The sequence below is a fragment of the Drosophila elegans genome, unplaced genomic scaffold (assembly GCF_018152505.1).
Source record: "Drosophila elegans isolate 14027-0461.03 unplaced genomic scaffold, ASM1815250v1 contig_397, whole genome shotgun sequence".
NCBI classification, from domain to species: Eukaryota; Metazoa; Arthropoda; class Insecta; order Diptera; family Drosophilidae; genus Drosophila; species Drosophila elegans.
Genome location: NW_024545782.1, coordinates 3495449 through 3516102, shown reverse-complemented (window position 1 = coordinate 3516102; position 20654 = coordinate 3495449). Strand labels below are relative to the sequence as shown.

The window sequence follows — 20654 nt, the reverse complement described above, 5'->3', positions numbered from 1 at the left end:
AGTTGGATGGGCCTCCCCGGCCCTGACTTAGACCTCTTGCCACTTAAGTACTTAACACTTTTGGCTAATTGCGCCTGGCCAGTTAGAGGCAAGCCCCGAAATGCTTCCCCACAAGAACCCCAAACTGACGCACACTCAAACTGGCGGGATCCGGGGACAAGTGTGTTGTTGCCCACCATGGATATGCCAAAGTCGAGGGCCTGGTCTCCAAGCTGATGGATCTCATCAACTGACAGTGCAAAAAAAGTCAATACTTCAAGTGTTTTGAGTCTCGGATATTTCCCTGTGAAGTAAATCTTCTAATAATACTCTGTTTGAAACGAGAATGGCTATGAAATTTTTAGGCTATTATATCTAAAAATGCATTAATGAATAATGAATAATTGATAGAAAACTTATACAATATTATGAATAGATTTTTTAATTAACATTTTACTGAAAAAAACCAATTCTAATTTGCCAGAACAACTTTTATATGAGTTTAATTATCAAGTTTTGGTATTTATCCAATTTGTGTATCAGGCTGGGTTTTTGATAATGTTCGATTTGCAAGAGCAAATAGTTTTGATCATTAGTTTACCTAGCAATTATTAGCTTAACAGCTTTTGGTTTGTTCAAGGGTATTAGGTCGTTGGCAAGTTCTTTTCTTAGCTTCAACATTATTACGGTTGGCTCCTCGGGCCAATTGGAAGCTAGGGCCAAAACACAGGGTCTAAGTCTTGACTGAGACTTCCGGCAGGCAAAAACGCACTGTGTGCTTAGCCATAAAATATTTGAAACTATGGCTTCTGGGTCAGTTGGGCACGGTAGTCTTGCTGATGGGTGATTTTCCTAGGAAATTGGACTGCCATGAGTTATGTCCTGACAAAGTGGGATGCAAAACGATGATGCAGATGAAGACGGAACATTGGCCGGTGGGCCAATGCAGCGTGTAACTGTAACCCCGAACCGAAGCCAACTAATGACCATGTCATGATATGTAAATATTTTGCAGAGCCATAAGCAATCCCACACTCTGGAGCATAAATAAGGAACGGTCAGAGAAATTTACATGCATGCAATGCAGTTGGATGTTTTGTGTTTTGTGTTGTGTTTTGGCCATGGGCCATGGGCCATCTGCATCGCAGCCTACACATTACTACACACTACTACCACTCGCTGCCCTGTTCCATTATTTATTTGTGTTTCGCTGGCTTTTAATAAGATTTTCTTGTAATTGTAATTTGTTTTCTTTTCGGGATCCGTTGTCCGTTGTCCTCCTGCGGGGAAATCGTCCGAAAATCCACCTGAGGAGGCGGAGGAACCCCCGGCACATGTCTTGTCGCTTGTCGAACTGCGCTTTGTCGGTGCTTTTGTGAGGGTCACATTCACATCCCCTCAGCGGGAAACGGGCAATGGGCAACCTTTTCTCTTTTCTCAGCTCAGTGGCTTTTGTGTAGCCGTTTCCACTAAGCATCATTAATAAATATGCCTTTGTATGCTCGACTGTGTCCAACATTAACAGTCTTTTGTTGCTGTTTGTTCCTGCCTGTCGGTATTAATAACAATAAACAATAAGCCCAGAACGGCTAGCACAAACACATCACATCACATCGCAAACCCCATCCTCCTGCTCGATCGCATTAACAGCAATCTGTGTCTCCCTTTGCAGAGGCGTTCAGTGTCACGATACCGTGAATGGAGCCCAGTGTGACTCCTGTCCAGCCGGCTACGAAGGTGATGGACGCACATGTTCGCTACGTAATCCTTGCCTGGACACGCCATGCCCCTCAGGTAAGTCGTTTGGGTTTGTTTTGAGCTCGCTTCCAAGTGGAGTTTTGTCTTTTCGGGGATTTTGTTGATTGTTGATTTTATGGCTAATTTGCGTTTGTCGTGCCATCAGCGTGGCAGCGAGTGGGTTGATTGGTAAACATGGGATCAGAGCAGACATTTAGAAGTTCTAAGCGAAGGGGACTTGAAGGAAGCACTTAAGTTAAACAGTTTAGTTTTATAACAAGCTTGAGGTCTAAGCCAAAAACCAGTTCGGGGACCATAGATTTGTTATACGAAAAAAGTAAAATTAATTTAAATTAAATTTGCACAAAACAAATATTAAATGTATGGTTTCTGAACCATGTGTATCATTTGTAGTTCCCAAACTTGTAATAAAATGAAACAGTTCAACTTAAATATATATAACTTTCATTTTATTAAAAGATTTAATTTTATTTGAAATGTAAAATGAATAAATATTCAATGGGTCGAATTTCTAAATGTTTTCGAACACTCAATTTAAGTTTTATAAGTTTGGACACTGGGAAGCAGGAACAATACAAATGGTTCAACTGCGGGGAAATGTTCGGTTAGTACTTGCTTTATCAAAATTTTATTTTATTTGAAAAAAACTGATTTTTATCAAAAAATTTAATTTTCATTAACAAATTAAATTATATTTAGAATGTGATTTGCAAAACTATTCAAAGACAATAATTAAGCTTGGCTTATACAATACAATAAATTTTGGAATTGTAAATATAAAAACATTTAAAATTTCAATATCTGAACTGTAATTTTTAAGCATTTTTTTTAGACAACTGAAATGGTTATGCCTTACCCATTTGAGTGTAGCGCATTCAATTCACACGATTATTTGATTTATTAATGCCCACTTCGCCTTAATTCGGGCTCTGAGGACTCGCCGACCCTTTTGATTGAATAAAAAAACCCACGAAAATTATATAGTACCTGGGATAATTTCGGGATTCCCGCGAATGTGTGAAACAAGACGGCTAATCAGAGCTCAGTTTTACTGGGATCCAGAGGCAAAGTCATCAGCAACGACTTTTGGGCGTGCTGGAATGTTGGGGCCTCATAAGGCAAGTCGCCTAATTGAATCGCGGCAAAAGTACAAAGTGCGCGATTCAATTAGCAAGTCAAGTGGGACACATCACAAATTACTTACCTACCTACTTACTAATAAACCATTCTCATTTGTATTAGGCAACATTCTAGTGCCCTCGCATAATGTGCAACACTATCAGCGGCAGAGCCAGTACACGGCCCGCAAATACTCGGTCGTAACGAACTAATCCCCAGCGGAGAGACAATCGCAACGTTTCGGCTAAGCTATGATACACACCTTAATTACATATACTGAACGTAGAAAGTGCACATATTGAATTACTGTCCTTATTAAATAGTCATAAGTTGTAAGCTCTACGATTGGCAAACAGCGGAATTCATAGTATTAACAGTCCATTTGAAAAGCCGAACGCACCACCAACGTAAAAATATCACATAATACCATATTTTTGGAAAATGTATTGTAGAATAGATTAAATGCCCAGAAAGTGGAGTCTATAAACGTGTTACAAAATTTGTTTTCCCCCGCCTGAAATCTCCCAACTATTGTAATAATATATGAATAATATAAATAAAAAATGTACGCTGTAATTTTTCGTATTTAATAAATAAACTCCACTATTGGCCACATATTTTTCTTTGTCTATCGAAATCACATACCACAACCTACTCACCTCAAAATCGCGTCATGTTTATACACTATCATTTTCTGGTCATGCCTCCGAAAAGCAATAGTGAGGTTAAGGGTAAGTGAGTTGTAGTATTCAGTTGATGTCAGGTCTTTATCTGGATCATGGAAAGAATGGGCTAAAAGCACGCAAGGAAGTCGAATTTTTTAAAACACTCGCAAATTATAATAAATGATTATAGTAAATTATATATATGAGTATAGCTATACGATAATTATGAAACAAATACAACAACGGACGCTTACTTCGGAATGCAGAATCGAACTTTAAGCAATAAAGAAAGCTAAAGTTGAGTTTCCCAACTATTAGTCCACAAAAGAATATAAATTTAAGTGGCGCCATCTGTCGTACTAAAAGTCCCACCCCCCACTAACAGTTCTTTCTGACTCTCTAAATCAGTGATCACCGGCAGAGCAGCGGCAAAGCGGCGGCAGAGATTGAAAAAAGGGGTAACTCTGTAACTTCAAAAATAATAACTTGATTTTTAAAATTTGAGTCTATCGATGGATATGACCGAAACACACACATACAGTTTCCAATAGCTATTGTCTTAAATGTCGCAGAGTGTCGTGACATATCTTTGTCATTTGCGAAATAAAATAATTAGGAATCACTAGAATCTACATGCAAAACACCAAATCTCTTGCTTCTATAGTTTCCGAGCTTTCGACGGATAGATGGCAGATAGATCGACTCGGCTATTGAGCCTGATCAAGAATATATATACTTTATAGGGTCCGAAACGTTTCCTTCTTCCTGTTAAATATCTTTCAACGATTACAATACCCAATTTTAGTCTAACTCTTACCATAAAAGACTTTTGCTATTTGTGGACGTTAGATTGGGCGTTGTCGCGTTTGAAAATAATCTATGGCATTCAATTTTTCCTAGACCTCTTCGTTCAAACGGACAGACAGACGGACATGGCTAGATACGCTTCCTTCTAGCTTTTACATACTTTTCAACGAATTCAATATACCCTTTAGCTCTACGAGTAACGGGTATGATCATCTCATCTCATTCGTCTTATTTGTGCTACCATTTTGTTTTTACCGAATAAGGAGCCGAATGCCTGCAGGTTGGTTACCCACCCCACTTCAATTGCATCTCATGTCCGAAAGGTCACGAGGTCAACGGCACCAGTTGTCGGGACGTGGACGAGTGCCAGCTGTACAGTCCCTGCGACGATCTTTCGATCTGCACCAACCTCAATCCGGGCTTCCAATGTGGTCCTTGTCCAGTTGGCTTCGATGGAGTCCACGCTCATGGTTACTACGCGGACTACTACCCCGTAGATTTTCGCAAGCAGACGTGCCTCGACGTCGACGAGTGCCGGACTGGTTTCTTCAGATGCCCGGTTCACTCCACCTGCATAAACGAGATTGTGAGTAAAATGTTTAAGGTGATAATTACAATACACTAATTGTTTTTTTACGACGGGTCATTGGCATTCATAAATTTATAAAAGTATGCGAGTTATGAAAATTCTAAAGATGGGAAATTTAAAAATTAAGAAAGAAATCGGAGATCAAACTAAAACAAGAAAAGAAGTAGCCTACTGTAACTCAAAGCTTATATACAACAGCTTTTAAATTAAATATTCTTTAAAACGACCAAATTTAGATTTTTATCCAAATTTGTATAAAAACAACGAGGGTAATTAAATTAATATTAATCTTTGAAGCAGATCATAAATTAAAACAGTTATTCTAAAATATTAATCCTTAGCTTTATCTCGAAGTAGCTACAGCTACCTGTTACGAGTAAAATAATTTAATAAGAAACTTAGATAAGAAGCAAATATGTTTGATTTGTTAATTTTTTTTTTTGGTTTAATTGAGGAAAACAATTCGGAATTTGATGTATTTTTTTTGTATAATTTACTGTTACTAGAATAAGCAACTTATGTTACAGTGAGATCTAATATACTAATTCTTAATAACTAAGGTGAACAGATTTGTTATAGTTCTCTGTTTTAGCAATAATATTAATTAAAATAAGATCAATTTTTGAGAAAAACAAGTCCACTTCTTTCCCTAGGGCTCCTACAGATGCCAGTGCCACGAAGGATATGTGACCAATGGCACCTACAGCTGCCTGGACAGATCGTCGGTGTCCGTGTGTCCGGATGGAACTGTTTGCGACCGCAATGCCGTGTGCCTGGGGATGGACAACCTGCGCCACCTGTGCCACTGCAACGTGGGATGGGCGGGCAACGGACTGGTTTGCGGAAGGGACTCCGACATGGACGGGTGGCCGGACCAGTCGCTGAGATGCCCGGAGCTGCACTGTCGGCGGGACAACTGCCCCAAGCTGCCCAATTCGGGCCAGAAGGACTCCGACCTGGATGGGCACGGCGATGGCTGCGACGACGATGCGGATGGCGACAATGTCCAGAACAGCCAGGACAACTGCTGGCTGGCCTACAACACCGAGCAGCTGGACTCGGACGGCGACAAGGTGGGCGATGTGTGCGACAACTGTGTCCACAAGTACAATCCCAGGCAGCTGGACACGGACGGAGACGGCCTTGGGGACGAGTGCGACGGGGACATCGACAACGACTCCGTACCGAACGAGCTGGACAACTGCCCGGAGCTGCCGAACCCCAATCAGGCGGATGCGGACGGCGACGGCGTCGGCGATGGCTGCGACAATTGCCCGAATCTGCCGAATCCCGACCAGAAGGACCGCGACATGGACTTCGTGGGCGATGCCTGCCACAGGGACATCGATGGGGATGACGACGGAGTGCCGAACTCGCTGGATAACTGCCCCATGGTCAGCAACTCGGACCAGCTGGACACCGACGGGGATGGGACGGGCGATGAGTGCGACGACGACATGGACGGCGACGGCATTCCCAACTACAAGGACAACTGTCCGCTGGCCAACAACCCCAAGCAGGAGGACTACAATCGCAACGGCAAGGGGGACTCCTGCGAGGATGACGAGGACGTGGACGGTGTGCCCAATGCCATGGACAACTGTCCGAACAACTCGATGATCCACCACACGGACTTCCGCACCCTCCAGACGATCCCCTTGGACCCCAAGGGCCTCTCGCAGGCGGACCCCAACTGGGTGGTCCATGCCAACGGCACCGAGATCGTCCAGACCCTCAACTCGGATCCGGGCCTGGCGGTGGGCAAGGACGCCTTCGGGGGCGTGGACTTCGATGGCACCTTCTACATCAACGACGACACGGACGACGACTTTGCCGGCTTCGTGTTCAGCTACCAGAGCAGCTACAAGTACTATGTGGTGCAGTGGAAGAAGGGCTCGCAGACCTACTGGGAGCCCCGGCCCTTCACCGCCTCCGCGGCCCCCGGCATCCAGATAAAGCTGGTCAACAGCACCGACGGTCCGGGGCCAGTGATGCGGAACAGCCTGTGGCACGAGGGAAACACCGACGGAGAGGCCAGGCTGCTGTGGAAGGACCCACTGAACATGGCCTGGAAGGAAAGGACCTCCTACCGCTGGACCCTTGTGCACCGCCCGGCCATTGGCCTCATACGCTTGCAGTAAGTGATAAACACAAAAACAAAAAACATTTGTAAAATCAATCATTGAATTAATTGTTTAGACTCTAACAAACTGCAGTGTTGGGGTGTACTTTTATACTTGTACCTAGGTACATACGAATCTATATACAATTTTTTGATACCTTATACCTTCCCTAGGTAAAAACATGTGAGGCTTCAACTTTGCCTAAGTAAAGATTTGTGTTTATCTTAAAAATTACCTATGTTGGGTATTTAGGTACTGAAATATTTGTATTTATTTTTATTTTCAAATTAGCCTCATTCCACTTATTTTAATTTTGTATTATTTTTACCAAAATATTTGTAAAAATATCATTATTTCAATGCAACGTGAAAAGCCAGAGCGTACGTTCATCTACAACTTCGTAAAGAACAAATTGAACTCAAAATTAAAAAATAATTTAGTTACAAATTTTGCACCATTTACCTGAAATTTGACAAATTGTGTTCCTTTTTTTCTACCTAAGTACTTATTTTCTCAAATACCTAGGTTCAATGAACTAGTACCTTTCCCAACACTGCCAAACTGCAAAGTATAATAATAGGTCTTTGCGTTGAAAATGGTAGTTTACCTATAAAATGTTTAACTACACCGACAAATTGTCGTAAAAAAATGTTCTTTAACTTTTTCAATTGCAGTTTTATTCACAAGTTAATTGTTTTAATCTTAGGTTGTATTTGAGATCCTAAAATCAACATTTAGTAAATGTAAACAACAAAACAAAGCATACTCTAACATTACAGAGATAAAGTTTCGACAATTTTCTATTAAAAAATATCATTTTTAGTTCAGAATAATACAATTGAAAACAACAAAATAAATTTAAAAAAAATTAAAAATAGTTTTTTATACTAATTTAGTTTAAAAATTTTTATTGTACATTACATATGTTTTTTTCTGTGTATGGCTAAGGCTTCAAGTTTATACGTCCTTAATCTCTATCCCATCCATCCCACAGAATGTACGAGGGCAACCGCCTGATCATCGACTCGGGCAATGTGTACGACTCCACGTTGAAGGGCGGACGACTGGGCGTGTTCTGCTTTTCGCAGAGGATGATTATATGGTCCAATCTGCAGTACAAGTGCAACAGTAAGTGAAGTCCAACAGGGGATTCTTCAACCTAACCCACCTTTCGTCTATGTCTCCCGAAATAGACCGCGTGAGGGCCCCGATCTACAACGAACTGTCCGAATATCTCAAAACGAAGGTGGATTTGCAGGACTGAAGAGAACCCCGACCGTCCCTGCCTTGCCATCAGTTTTAACCAAATTAAATATATTTGCTACCACTAAGTTAATAAACGAGATGCCAACCGAGTTGGCCATGTCAGACGTGTTTTCCAACACTCGAAAGGGCAGGCCATGACTCGTAGAAACTCAGACGACGACGTCTGCCAAACTCATTAGTTGGCCCTATCTCAGTTAGACGAACACACATACCCTAGGGAAAATTTGGGTTGTCGAAGTAAGGATAATACATAGCGAAAACACCGTACACACAGCAGTCAAATCGGATTTCCGAGTAAAATTCAGACAGTTCTGCTAAAATTTGTTAAGGGTAAGTAAGACCAGAGACCCGCCAGCGGGTTGATGTTGATCCACATTCAGTTCGTTTCATTTGGGCCCAGTCCTGATAGCAACGATGGCCAGCTGCGATATGCAAGAGACTCCGTCCCAGGAGGAGTTGAAGAAGAATGAAATCATCAAGAATGTGAAAAATTCGGTAGAAGGTGGGCCCTTAAATTTAAAATCTAATACCGATACCGATACCGATACTGATGCAGATCCGACGACCTCGTCGGGGAGTGAGCTGCAGCAATCGGCCAGTTCGGTGACAAAGCTGACAAAGGTGACAAAGATTCCGGGGCCTGTTCTTCGCCAGAGCAGCAGCCGCCTGTACAGCTCAGTGGTTCGCCTGTCCAAGCAACCCAGCTCCTTCGAGGACCAGCAGGTGGCCGACGACTCGGGCATCCACATGGACTCCTCGATGACCGAACTGGAGGCACCGCTGTCGGTCAGACCTAGTCCCATACTGCAGGCGATTCTCGAGCGGATTCCGGGCTCCAGCAACGAACTGGAACTTCAGCAGGCCGAGGAACAGACCCTCAAGGAACTTCAACGGGTTGTCGCCGAAATGGAGGCTGAAGTGGCCCTAGATGACCTGGATATGCAGGAGCTTCAAAGCGCTGTCGAATCCGAGCCGCTTGGTCAAAACGAAGCCCAAGAGGATTCCGATCTCTATACGAGTCAGCTTTCTGCAAACGAAACTTGTCAGAAACCACTGCCCAGCGATCCTAAGCTGGAACCTTCAAATGAGAAATTGACGGAGGACCATTTGCAAATGCAGAAAGAGGAATCTGTGGACGAGAAAGAATCTGCAGAGAAGAAAAAGGATGCTGAGAAGGAAGAGACTACTGAGAAACAGGAGTTTGTGGAGGCTTGTGATGCTTTTGACCAATTGGCTCAAGAGCCAACTCAAGAGCACCCACAGTTCGTTCCTGAAGAAACCGCCCAAGAATCTGGGGACCGGGAGCAGAAGTCTGTACCCGATTCGCTGCTGGAGGAACTCGAAATGGCCATAACCGAGGAGGAGCGATTCTTCCGGGAAGAGCTCGAGAGGAGCCGGGAAATGCTGGGCCAGAAGTTTCAACGCCCAGCGGATGAGATACTTTCCACCACTTCGGAGGAGGGACTAGGAGTCCGACCCTCGCTGGCCAGCAGCCAGAGCGACCGCCGGATGGTGCCCTTGGAGGAGCTGTTGGATGCGGAGCACAATGTGGAGCTTCTGCGTCAGCTGCTGCAGACCGGAGCCGAAGAAGCCACCACTGAGGAGCAAAAGGAGACGAAAGCGGCAGCGGAAACCGAAACCGAGACCGAGACCGAAACCGATTCGGATCAGAATCCGGCCCAAAAAGAGACTAACAAGCTGCCGAGTTTCTTGCGGCGCCTAATGAGTAGCAAAATCCTGCAGTTCAGCTATCCCATACTGTTCTGCAGCGTAGCTTTTAGTTTGATCTACCTTTCGCGCAAGGAGTAGGCGACCGTTTTGGAAATGGTAGTTAGAATATATATACAAGCAGAAACAACAGATACGACTCCGGTAAACATGTACTTATCGTACAAAACAATTCAAAATCGATTGACGCATTGGCACAGAGTTGCCTTTAACGAAATATATTTTCAAATAAATAAGAACATCAAAAGCAAAAGCTTACACTGTTGCCATTTTGTAAGTTTTATAAGTGTATTTGAATAAATGCGCCAATTACTGAACCTTCTTTTGAAAACGAGCGCTAGGTGGCGGTAGTGGGCAGAACAAACAGTGTTGGAAACGAACGCTGCGGTCGATAAGCAATAATCGATATGCTCTAACGTAAGTTTAAATTCTGATTTTACATTTGTTTTCAATACCTTTCTTCAGAGTCTTAAAACTATTAGAGACAACATCTTGATTACTAGAACATAATATTTTATAACAAAATAAAACATGAAAGGAAGGAAGCAAATAAAAACAGGCTATGATAATTTTCAGCTCAATTATTCGATCGTTCTTTTGTCAACAATATGATATTGTTTTCTGATTTTAATAAAAACAAAAGCGTAATTCAAAATTATTAAACCATTACTATATAGAAAAGATTTATTTTTTTAATTAAAAAAAATTAAAGTTACATTTTATTTCATTCATTTTTTGTAATATTTCGATTGTTTCCATGGGAGCTTTATTTTATGGTCGGCCTATTTTAATAAAATTATACCGTAATTCTAGAATATTAAAATAGTACAAATTATCCAGGAATAAAAAAGGTAAAAACTGCAAGGTTTTAAGTTTTTTTAATTTATTTTTCTGATTGTTCCTATGGCTATAGTCGTCCGATCCGGCTCGTTCCGACTTATCAAACTTCATGCAGATAGCTATAAAACTGAGACGGACGGACAGACGGACATGGGTAGATCGACTCTACTTTACATGGTCGGAGATGTCTCCTTCTCTGCGTTGCAAACTTCTGACTAAATTTTATATACTCTCTGCAAGAAAATGCGAGGGCGGTTGTGCTGCTCGCTCGTTTTTGAAATTAGTTAGCAGATTAAATGGTATCTTTAAGTCGGTGCACTCGACTAAAGCGTTGCATCTTATTTTTCTTTTTGCCAACAAGTTAAATTATTATAGTTTGAAATTTATAAAATTATGTCGTAATTATTGAGCATGCAAAAAAAGTTTAAGTGTTATAGGTGCAGAAACATTTCTTAACTTTTACTATTAATTGATTATTATTGATTGTCCAAGAAACTTATATTTAAAATTTAAATTAAGAAACAACAATATTATTTTAATCTTTGGGTATCATATTTTGAAAGCAAATAAAGTGAATCACATTAGCTATTCAAAATACAACTCACTTTCGAAAAATCAACTTATCCGCAAAGTAAACTTTTGAATTTATTCCCAATCTCATACCTTTTTACCAAATCGTTTTGTTTCCAAGAAAATTATAAGTTCAGAGCGTTAACGCCGAGTATGACTTCCCTGGCGTGTGTCTTTATTGCTGGCCTAACCCACCTGGTGAATTTATTTGCCTCGTCGTCTTCTAATCCGGAAATCCCCGGTCCACAGTTCCCCACTCTGATTGTGGCCATTGCTGCGATGGATCTCATCTGGGACAACTGCTTCATTCCCCAGCGACTCAACGTTCTGCCGGCATTCGTCAAGCGGATCTACGAATTGGCAGTGGCTTTCCTTCTGCTGGAGATTGCCATCCACGTCCTGTGGAAGACGTTGGAACAGTGTTGCTTTCTGCTCGTCAAGATCTGGCTGCTCGCCACGGGCCTCGTGTCGGAGTCCAGCTACGAGAAGTACGAGGTTTACTGGGTGGGCAGCGTAACAGTGCCGCTGGCCTTCCTGATCCTGGCGTTCGCGGGCCAGGCCACCGACCACTTCCACATGCTGCACGATTGCTTAATTGAGGAGCGGACAAGGGTTCAGCTGCAGGCGGACGAGACTCTTAAGTATCTGGAGAAATGTCCGAGGGCCCTCAAGAAGAGGGTACGCAACTGCGTTCCGGCTCTAAAAAGGCGCAAGAACTTGACCAGCAATCGGAACAACCAATAAATAGCAACGTCTCGTGTTCAATTAGATTCGTTTGTTTCTTTTATTTTATACAAGAAAATTTATAAAATTAATTGTCATACATAATAATTAAATTGCTTTTATTAAATTACAAAATAACGACTATATTTGATTTGCTTTTTACAGCACTCGCGAATTTGTTCAACAAGCTTGGACAATCTATATGGTTGGAAAAATCTATGTTTATATATAAGTATATGTGTATTGCAATTTGGTACCGTGTCGAGCATGGTGTTATCGAGTGTCGTGTGTAGGTAAATAATACTTAAGATTAAAACAATATTTAATTCATTATATTACGCATAAGTTCGACTTAATTTCATGTAGTTTGCATACCTAAAGAGCACAAATGGGAATTACTAATTACGCCTTGTCGCATCGTATCGCGTTTTCAATCAGCTCTCAAAGCCTTGCATTAAGCCACGTAATATCCGCGATTGGGACTGAAGATGGATCGAAGACGATTAGACGATCGCAGCTATTACGTTGATTCAATACAAGGCTCTCCAGTGAGTATTTGTGGGGCAGTGTTCGATCACTGTTCTGACAGTGAGCTTGTCGCTACAGCCCCTTCGTTATTTATGACCACATTTTACATTAAAGCAGCTTTGTTATCTGTATTTTAACTCTTCTAAATCGAGACTCGTTGTTTTACTGCACTTCGCTATCACTATCACTCTTTTCTGAAAGTAAAGCAACAAAAATATTAGTTAAGGCAGGTGAACAGAGGGCGGCTTGGGGACCTACCCTTCTTGCCCGTGTAGGCGTGGCGTTTCAGTCGGTCGTATAAGTCTTCTTTAGTTCCATAGAGCGAGGCGTTGGACCTGGCCAATGTGCTCATCTTGCCGCCGTGCAGACCTGATAAAAAGTTAACATTAGGAAAGAGTAAACCAAAAAAGTTGTGGTTTAGTGATTTATCTATTTATTATTTCTAATTCAAACAGATCAAATTTCCTTAAATTGTCAATATATATATATATATTATATTTTATATATATTATATTTTATATATAATATATTATATTTTATATATATATTATATTTTCTTATTAAAGTCTTGAGTAAATATTAAAAACATAATGGGAGACACTGCAGTGTTCATGAGGAAGATCTACCGACCCGAAGGTTTGTGGTACAAGATGGTACACAAATCTAATAAAAAACTTAGTTGAAACGATTCTGATATGAAGGTTGAAATAAAACGCCTACAAAATGAATGGTGTATCCGGATTGAAGGACCAATTCTCTTATAAACTTTAATGTTCATTTATTTTAGCTTCAGAAGAATGACCGATAGCAAAGACAACACTATTTTATTAACTATTTACAGACGTGATGTAGATTGTACAAAAGTAAACAATCTTGGTAGAAACCAAATGGACTCAAATATAAAGATGAAATAGATGAGCGAGTGTCTGAGGCAAGTTTCTGAGTGCAAATTTCTCTTTGCAGCGGCAAATGGGACAAACGAGAAAAAAATGTTTGTCGCGCGGACTACTCACCATCTTTCATGTACGTTTCGTTGTAGAAGTTGGGCATCTCCCAGCCGTCCTCCTCGTCATCGTAGTAGTGCGCATAGGTGCTGTGGTGGGAGGGTGCGATGGACTCCGCGTAGGGAGTGTGGGCGCCGTAGTAGAAGTTGACCTGGGAGCCGGTCTGGTCGATGGCCGGCGTCAGCATCTTCTTGGGGTCGCGGCGCTTCGTCGAGCGCACGCAGATCATCCAGATGAGTAGGACGATGATGATAATGAAGATCACGGCTCCGGCGATGCCGCCGGCGATGTACGCGAACTCGGAGCGCTCGGCGCAGTGTGGTCCCGTGAAGGAGCCGACACAGCGGCAGGATGGCGTGCCCTTGAGGTCCTTGACGCAGGCGCCCGAGTTCTCGCAGAAGCCGTCGCACACGTCCGTGCAGGCCATGCCGGTGCCATTGAAGCCCGGCTTGCACTCGCACTTGAAGTCCGATGTCTCCGGCACCATGATGCAGTAGGCGTTCGCGTCGCAGTGGGGCTTGCCCTCGGCAATGTGCTCACAAGGGTTGGTGCACTCACTCTTCGAGGTGGCGCCGCTGATCTTGGTGCTGTGGTTGGGCGGACACTGCACACAGGCGGTCTGCTGCGACTCGGCCTGGTAGAAGCCCTTGCGGCACTCGATGCACATGTTCAGCGTGGCGTTCAGGTACGTGCCCGCCGAGCAGACGGGCAGGGTGCACTCCTCCACGGAGCTGGCGCCCGCCTTGGGCGTGGTCCGGCCCAGCGGACAGGCGGCGCAGGATGGCTGCACGCCCTGCAGGCGGTACGTGCCCCGCGGGCACGGCTCGCAGCGTCCGTCGGCGCCCAGCTGCTGGCCGGAGCTGCACTCGTCGCGGCACTCCTTGCGCGACGTGGCCTCCGTGGAGCGTGTCGTCTGGCCCAGACCGCACAGCTCGCAGCCGAAGGAGCCCTCGCTGGGCTGGTAGAAGCCGTGGCCGCAGGAGCGGCACAGGCCCGTCTCCGCGTCGAAGTACTTGCCGGCCGGGCAACGCTCCTTGCAGTCGGCCGCCGAGCGGGCCCCAGGTCCCGCCGTCACTCCCGGACGGCCGGCGATCACCGGGCACTTGCTGCACTGCTGCTGGCCTGCCTCCGACTGGTAGCTGCCGCGGGCACAGGCCACGCACGTCTTGTTGGCACTGTCGTAGAAGGTGCCGATGGCGCAGGGCACGCAGTCGGGAATCATGACCACCTGGCCCACGGGACAGGCGTACTCCGAGCCCAGTTCCAGCGAGGCCGGGTCCGGCACCGTGTTGGGCAGGATCTCCTGCACCGCGAACTGGTCATCCTCGAGGATGAGCTTCTCGAGCAGCTGCTTCACACTGGACCGCTCGCCCGTCGACGTGTGCACTACAGGATCGCTGTGGAGTGAAGGATCGGGATGAATTAGTTGCGATCACATGACACTTTCTAAGTCGTACGATTAGGAAACATATGTTAATGTCCGGATATGGTGTTTTTGGGCAAGTATCACATAAAGACTGCAACGATTTTCTCTTTTCTATTACATTTAAGATTTCAAGCACAGGAATTCTCGGCCTAATATCTCAAGAATGTTGTGTCTAAATTTCGAAATTCGAAATTTTTAATTTCTACGATTTTTATGTTACAACTATAGTCAATGTAAATAAAGTTTATAAGCTACACTTTTTTTCGAGACGCTCTAGAGTAATTGCTATATTTCCTTTTTAAATTCTCCATAAAAACTGAGCTTTCTTCAAAATGCATACTGTAATGTTCCATTGGTTTTTAAGATCTTTTTTTTTTGAATGAACATTCTTTCTCTTATGAAAAATTATGATATGTTTAAAAGACTAAATCGTAACGCTTATAAATTTTAATAAGATCTCCCAAGCTTCCTTAAAAAGCAGGTATCTCAAACCAAGTGAAATTAAAATTTCTCTTGGAATACCAAAAATAGTTCGACTTTTGTGACACCCAACACTTTTTCGGACGTAAATGAGTAAGCTTTAACTTTGTGTTAGCACGCATAGACCGGTAACATGGGGTTAGATGGGCATTGGGTTTAATTGATTGGTTGATTGGTTGATTGGATGGATGTTGGATTAGACTGAGTCTGATAATTGCTGGTAATTGGTAGTTGGTAGTACTGGGTGCAGATTTGATGCTGGGCAGAACGGGTGCAATTGTCGGATTGGTTATGCGGAAATGAACCAACAAAGGAGTGCTAGACATACTTTACAGCCGGGAAGGCTATCTCCAGGGTGTATGTATCGCCGCCGGTTTGTTGGCGTCCCTGGCGACCCGTCAAAGCCAGATCGTCATCCTCCTCGCTGCAAATTGGGTTACACAACGAAACACACAAAACACATATAACATATACACAGTGTACACGGATGGGTAGCCGCGATCAGGACATGCTAGCTGTACTCTTTGGGGCATGCAACTACTTACTTGACCACTGGCAGTTCGGCCTCCATGACATAGACACCGCCATCCTTGGCCTGGCGACGCACGCGGTTGTTCTGGGCAGCTCGGTAATGGTCGCACTTCACATCGATCTGAATGTCCTTGCACTCCCTGAAAGGTCGGGAAAAAAGGTGGATTATAGAGGGTGCGCCAAGAGGAGCCGGAGCACCACAACAAACCTAGTTCCTTCGATGGCGTACGAGCAGAAGTTCCAGTCCCTGTTCAGGCCATTCACCGAGTTGGTGACCTTCTGGCGGAGCACCGCCTGACCAGCCTTGTTGCACAGCACGTCCGAGGGGAAGAGCATCTTGATGCGGAACACGCGCTGGGCGGGCTTCGAGGGCGAGCAGGAGGGGTAGACCAGGGGCATCGAAGGTTCGCGCGTGGGTCGCCAGAAGCCCTCGGCTCCGCAGGTGTAGAACTCGGGCACCTGCTCCGAGAAGCGGAGACCCGCATTGCAGGCGATCTCGCAGACCTTGAACTGGCCGCCTGCGCCCCAATCCTTGCACACCTGCGATCCACCAACGGGATCGGCCAGAGCTGGACAGAAGTCGGCTGCAAAATAGGTATAGAAAAGATAATCAGACATCAAATACATAACATATAACATAATCAAATAAGAAGAAAAAACAATAAAAGTACTAAAAAAAAATAAAAGTTGTGAGGAACAGCTGCAAAATTTTAAATTTATACGGGCTGTATTTTTATTTAAATAAAACGTTGCCACTCTGTTAATATTCATAATGTTTACGTTTCATAGCGATTGCCAGTTCAAATCTATCGGAAACTCGATTGTTTCTGATTATAAATGGTCCTTCGAGCCGGATCTTTCGCTGATCGGAATACTCAATTTTAACTCAAATTTAAATGAAAATATAGTCGGTAATAATTCCAATTTGTGCAGCTCTTCCTCAACAAAGATAAAATAAAATAATAACTTAAAACAAACTTATTATAATTAAAAGAAAAATATTTTAGAAGTAAAAAAAAATTTTTAAATTTTGATTTTAGTTATTTAGTTAATCAAAATCTAAGCCATATTTAACTATAATAGAATGAATTTAAATCAAATGGAAAATAAGTTAAATTAATTAAAATATTTTAACCATGCAATTAATTAGGCATTGTAAGAAATAATATGATTTATTATTTAATTTTTTTTTTTTGTAAACCCTTTCTATACTCACTTAGCAGGGAAACCTTGAAGCTGCAGGAAGCCGTGTTTCCGGAGGCATCGGATGCAATATAGGTGATGTCGTAGGTGCCCCACAGCAAGGTGGTTCCGGAGCGGTGTCCGTTGCGCTCGTAGATCTTGGTCACGCCGATGTTGTCGCTGAAGTGCGGCTCGTCCCAGGTGACCACGGCGGAGCCGTTCTTGGCGATCACCCACAGGTCACCGGGGCAGTGCTCCACCACGGGGGGTTCCTTGTCGACCACCAGCTGCTGGCAGTTGGCGCCCGTGTAGCCCACCGGGCACTTGCGCTGTCCACACAGCGAGGGCACGTTGCGCTCCACTCCGCCGGAGGTGACCTCATAGCCGGCCCAGTTCAGGATGAGGCCGGGGTAGAGGACCGGCTCGGAGCGGCAGTCGCGCACCTGCTTCTGGATCTCGGACGTGATGTCGAGGGCCCGGGCCCACACCTGCGCCTTGGTCACGGTGCCCTGGAAGCCGGCGTCCGAGTAGGCCAGCGCCAGCTCGTGGCTCAGTCCGTAGGGCTGTGGCCGGCCCAGCACTGCCCAGAGATAGGAGGGCAGGGCGCCACCCGAGCCGTACTCCATCTTGCTGGCAATCAGTCCCTCCGTGATCAGCTGCAGCTGGCCGGAGATGCCGTCCCAGACGACGGCCACGTGGTGCCACTGGCCGTCGTTCACGGAAGTGTACTCGCCGAAGCTGAGGAAGGCGTCGGACTGGTCCTCGAACAGGGAGACCTGCACGCCGCTGGAGTGGGCCTGCAGCAGGATGCGCCGGCGCTGGGTCATGCGGGCGGACTCCACGCCGTACAGCGTGAAGAAAATGCCGGGGTCGTCCTTCTGGGCGAACTGCACCCACATGGCCACGGTCAGGCTGTTGGCCTCGCCGGTGGCGAACGGCACCACCTGGGCGGCGGTGGAGCGCGATGGGTCGCTGAAGTACAGGTCGTAGTCCACCTGGATGGCCTTGCGGCAGTCGTCGCCGGTCATGTTGAAGGGGCACTGGCAGTAGAAGCCGTTGGTGAGGTCCACACAGCTGGCGCCCGGCGGACACGAGTTGTCCTTGCAGTCCACAATGTCCTGCTCGCAGTTGTGTCCGGTGAAGCCCGGCGGACACTGGCAGCTGTAGCCAGCCCCGTTGTCCAGGCAGGTGGCCCCGTTCTGGCAGACCTGCTCCTCGCAGGCGTCGTACTCGTACTGGCAGCCCACGCCCGCGTAGTCCGCCGGACAGCTGCAGTTGAGCCCGGAGCCGAAGTCCTGGCACTTGCCGCCGTGCATGCACGGGTCGCCGATGCAGCGCTCCGGCGCGGTCTCGCAGTTCTTGCCATCCGTGCCGCTGGGGCACACACAGAAGTAGTCCTGGAACAGATCGATGCAGCTGGCGTCGTTCTGGCACGGTGCCTGCGTCCCGCAGGTGGTCACCTGCTGCTCACAGCGCCTGCCGCTCCAACCGGGCTCGCAGCCGCACTCAAAGCCGCCGACGCGGTCGCGACACAGTCCGTTGTTCAGACACGGCTGCGCCTCGCAGTCGTCAATGTCCTCGGCGCAGAGCGGGCCGCGGAAGCCATCGCGGCACACGCACTCGAAGCGGTTGTCCAGGTCGAGGCAGCGCTCCGTGCCCACCGGATGGCAGGGATCGCTGAGGCACTCGTCGATCTCGGCCTCGCAGGCCAGGCCCACGTAGCCGGGGCGGCAGCGGCAGCTGAAGCCGTCCAGCTGGTCCACGCAGGTGGCCCCATGCTGGCAGGGGGCGGAGGCACAGTCGTCGATGGTGTGCTGGCAGTTCTTGCCGGTGTAGCCCGGCTCGCAGTTGCAGGCATAGCCGTCGACCAGGTCCACGCAGGTGCCCTCGTTGGCGCACGGCCGCTGGGCGCAGTCGTCCACGTTCTGGTCACAGGCCGCTCCCGTCCAGCCCGGCTGGCAGACGCACTCGTGGTCGAAGAGGCGGTCCACGCAGGTGCCATGCTTGCAGGGCTCCGACAGGCAGAGATCGATCTTCTGCTCGCACCGTTTGCCGGTGAAGCCGGGCGGACAGGCGCACTGGAAGTCGTTGGCCAGGTCCGTGCAGTTGGCGCCCAGCAGGCAGGGGTTCTCCGCACAGTCGTCGATGTTCAGTTCGCAGTGGACGCCCTCCCAGCCCGGCACGCAATCGCACTTGTAGCGACCCTGCTCCAGGGCCTGGCAGCTGGCCCCGTTGGCACAGGGATTGCCGTTGGCCGTGCAGGGGTCGATGGTCACGTCGCACTGGTCGCCGGTGTAGCCGGAGCGGCACAGGCAGGTCACGTTACCCAGGCCCGGCTCGTTCTTGCACATGGCCCGCGTCGGGCAGGTGTCGTTGCTGCAGTCGCTGGCCTCCTCCTGGCAGTTGAGGCCGGCATAGCCGGCGGGACACTCGCAGCGGTAGCCCTGCGGCAGGTCCTTGCACTGGCCGCCATTGAAGCAGGGCTGCGAGGCGCACTCGTCGATGTCCTGTTCGCAGCGACGTCCGGAGAAGCCGGCCGGACAGAAGCACTGCACGTCGTGGCCCATGGGCACACAGAGGCCGCCGTGCTGGCACGCCCCCTCGCCGCACACCACCGGTTTGCACTGATCGCGGCCCTTGGCGGCGGGGCCGTCGGTCCGCATGTTGCTGGGGCACTCGTTGCAGCTCTGCGACCCGGCCGCTCCCTGGTAGTGGTGCAGCGGGCAGGGCGAGCAGGGCGCCAGTCCGGTGGCCGAGTAGGTTCCGGGCGCGCACTTGGCGCGACAGAGGTCCTTGTTTGAGGCGGCCGGCTGGTAGGTGAAGGTCTGCGCCGCGCACGCCTGGCAATCCTTGAATCCGCCCGTCGGCGGTTCGGCCGTGAACGAGTTGCGTGGACACTCCAGGCAAGGCACCAGACCAGTGGGCGAGTAGGTACCTGCGAAGACATGGGTTCTCACATTAGGCATTTTTCGAAAGTTATATTTACACAATTATACTACTTATACAATTATAATACTACGCCCTAAGTAAAGGAGTTACATGGGTTTCGTCGTACAAAAACCTGCCTATTTTCAATCATTTATTTTTTATATGAAAATGTATATAAATTATATAAACTTTTTTTATTTTAAAGATAAAGGGATCAATAAATATTTGTGAAGTTTTCAAAAAAAAATATTTAAGTATTTATTTAGAGCAGCCCCTTGGAAAAAGGTCTGTCCCCGTTAACATCGGAGCTTTTTGCAGGATCATCAGAAGTAAAAAAATAGGTATCTTAGTTAAAACTTTAACTACGTATTGAACAAGGGAAAAAGGAAAAGGTAAAGATTAAAGATT

The 20654-nt window shown here is 46.4% G+C and overlaps 4 protein-coding genes across 10 annotated transcripts in view; 3 read left to right on the top strand and 1 right to left on the bottom strand.

Moving 5' to 3' along the window:
- Positions 1–8408, top strand: part of LOC108150709 (cartilage oligomeric matrix protein) — a 29886-nt gene extending 21478 nt beyond the window's left edge. Inside the window, exons 9-13 of one of the 2 annotated variants that reach the window (XM_017278981.1) lie at positions 1652–1773; positions 4592–4914; positions 5571–7054; positions 8035–8168; positions 8234–8408. In XM_017278981.1, coding sequence (XP_017134470.1) covers positions 1652–1773; positions 4592–4914; positions 5571–7054; positions 8035–8168; positions 8234–8304 — 2134 coding nt within the window. In that variant the 3' untranslated portion in view covers positions 8305–8408. Of the gene's footprint in view, positions 1–1651; positions 1774–2979; positions 3433–4591; positions 4915–5570; positions 7055–8034; positions 8169–8233 lie in introns of those variants that run through there. The other variant, XM_017278982.2, reaches the window with a different exon arrangement.
- Positions 8409–8477: 69 nt separating this feature from the next.
- LOC108150710 lies at positions 8478–10351 on the top strand. Of its 4 annotated transcripts, none has more exons than XM_017278986.2 (3): positions 8478–8636; positions 8707–8808; positions 8863–10351. In XM_017278986.2, the coding sequence occupies exons 2-3, from the start codon at positions 8721–8723 to the stop codon at positions 10113–10115; spliced, it is 1341 nt and encodes a 446-aa protein (XP_017134475.1). In that variant the 5' UTR covers positions 8478–8636; positions 8707–8720; the 3' UTR covers positions 10116–10351. The 4 variants fall into 4 exon arrangements, with proteins under 4 accessions (XP_017134475.1, XP_017134476.1, XP_017134472.1 ...); XM_017278987.2 differs by having other exon boundaries at positions 8687–8808; XM_017278983.2 differs by having other exon boundaries at positions 8707–10351.
- Positions 10352–11461: 1110 nt separating this feature from the next.
- On the top strand, positions 11462–12209 carry LOC108150706. The gene has a single exon (XM_017278975.2). It carries the CDS (start codon positions 11598–11600, stop codon positions 12186–12188), a length of 591 nt encoding a protein of 196 aa, XP_017134464.1. The 5' UTR covers positions 11462–11597; the 3' UTR covers positions 12189–12209.
- LOC108150705 overlaps positions 12200–20654 on the bottom strand; it is a 37887-nt gene continuing 29432 nt past the window's right edge. For 2 of the 3 annotated variants that reach the window (XM_041708836.1, XM_017278973.2), the window contains 7 exons: positions 17353–20253; positions 16345–16720; positions 16151–16276; positions 15934–16029; positions 13709–15096; positions 12954–13064; positions 12200–12889 (listed from right to left, as the gene is read on the bottom strand). In XM_041708836.1, the coding sequence (XP_041564770.1) occupies positions 12858–12889; positions 12954–13064; positions 13709–15096; positions 15934–16029; positions 16151–16276; positions 16345–16720; positions 17353–20253 (5030 nt within the window). In that variant the 3' untranslated portion in view covers positions 12200–12857. The remainder of the gene's footprint in view (positions 12890–12953; positions 13065–13708; positions 15097–15933; positions 16030–16150; positions 16277–16344; positions 16721–17352; positions 20254–20654) is intronic. The other variant, XM_017278974.2, reaches the window with a different exon arrangement.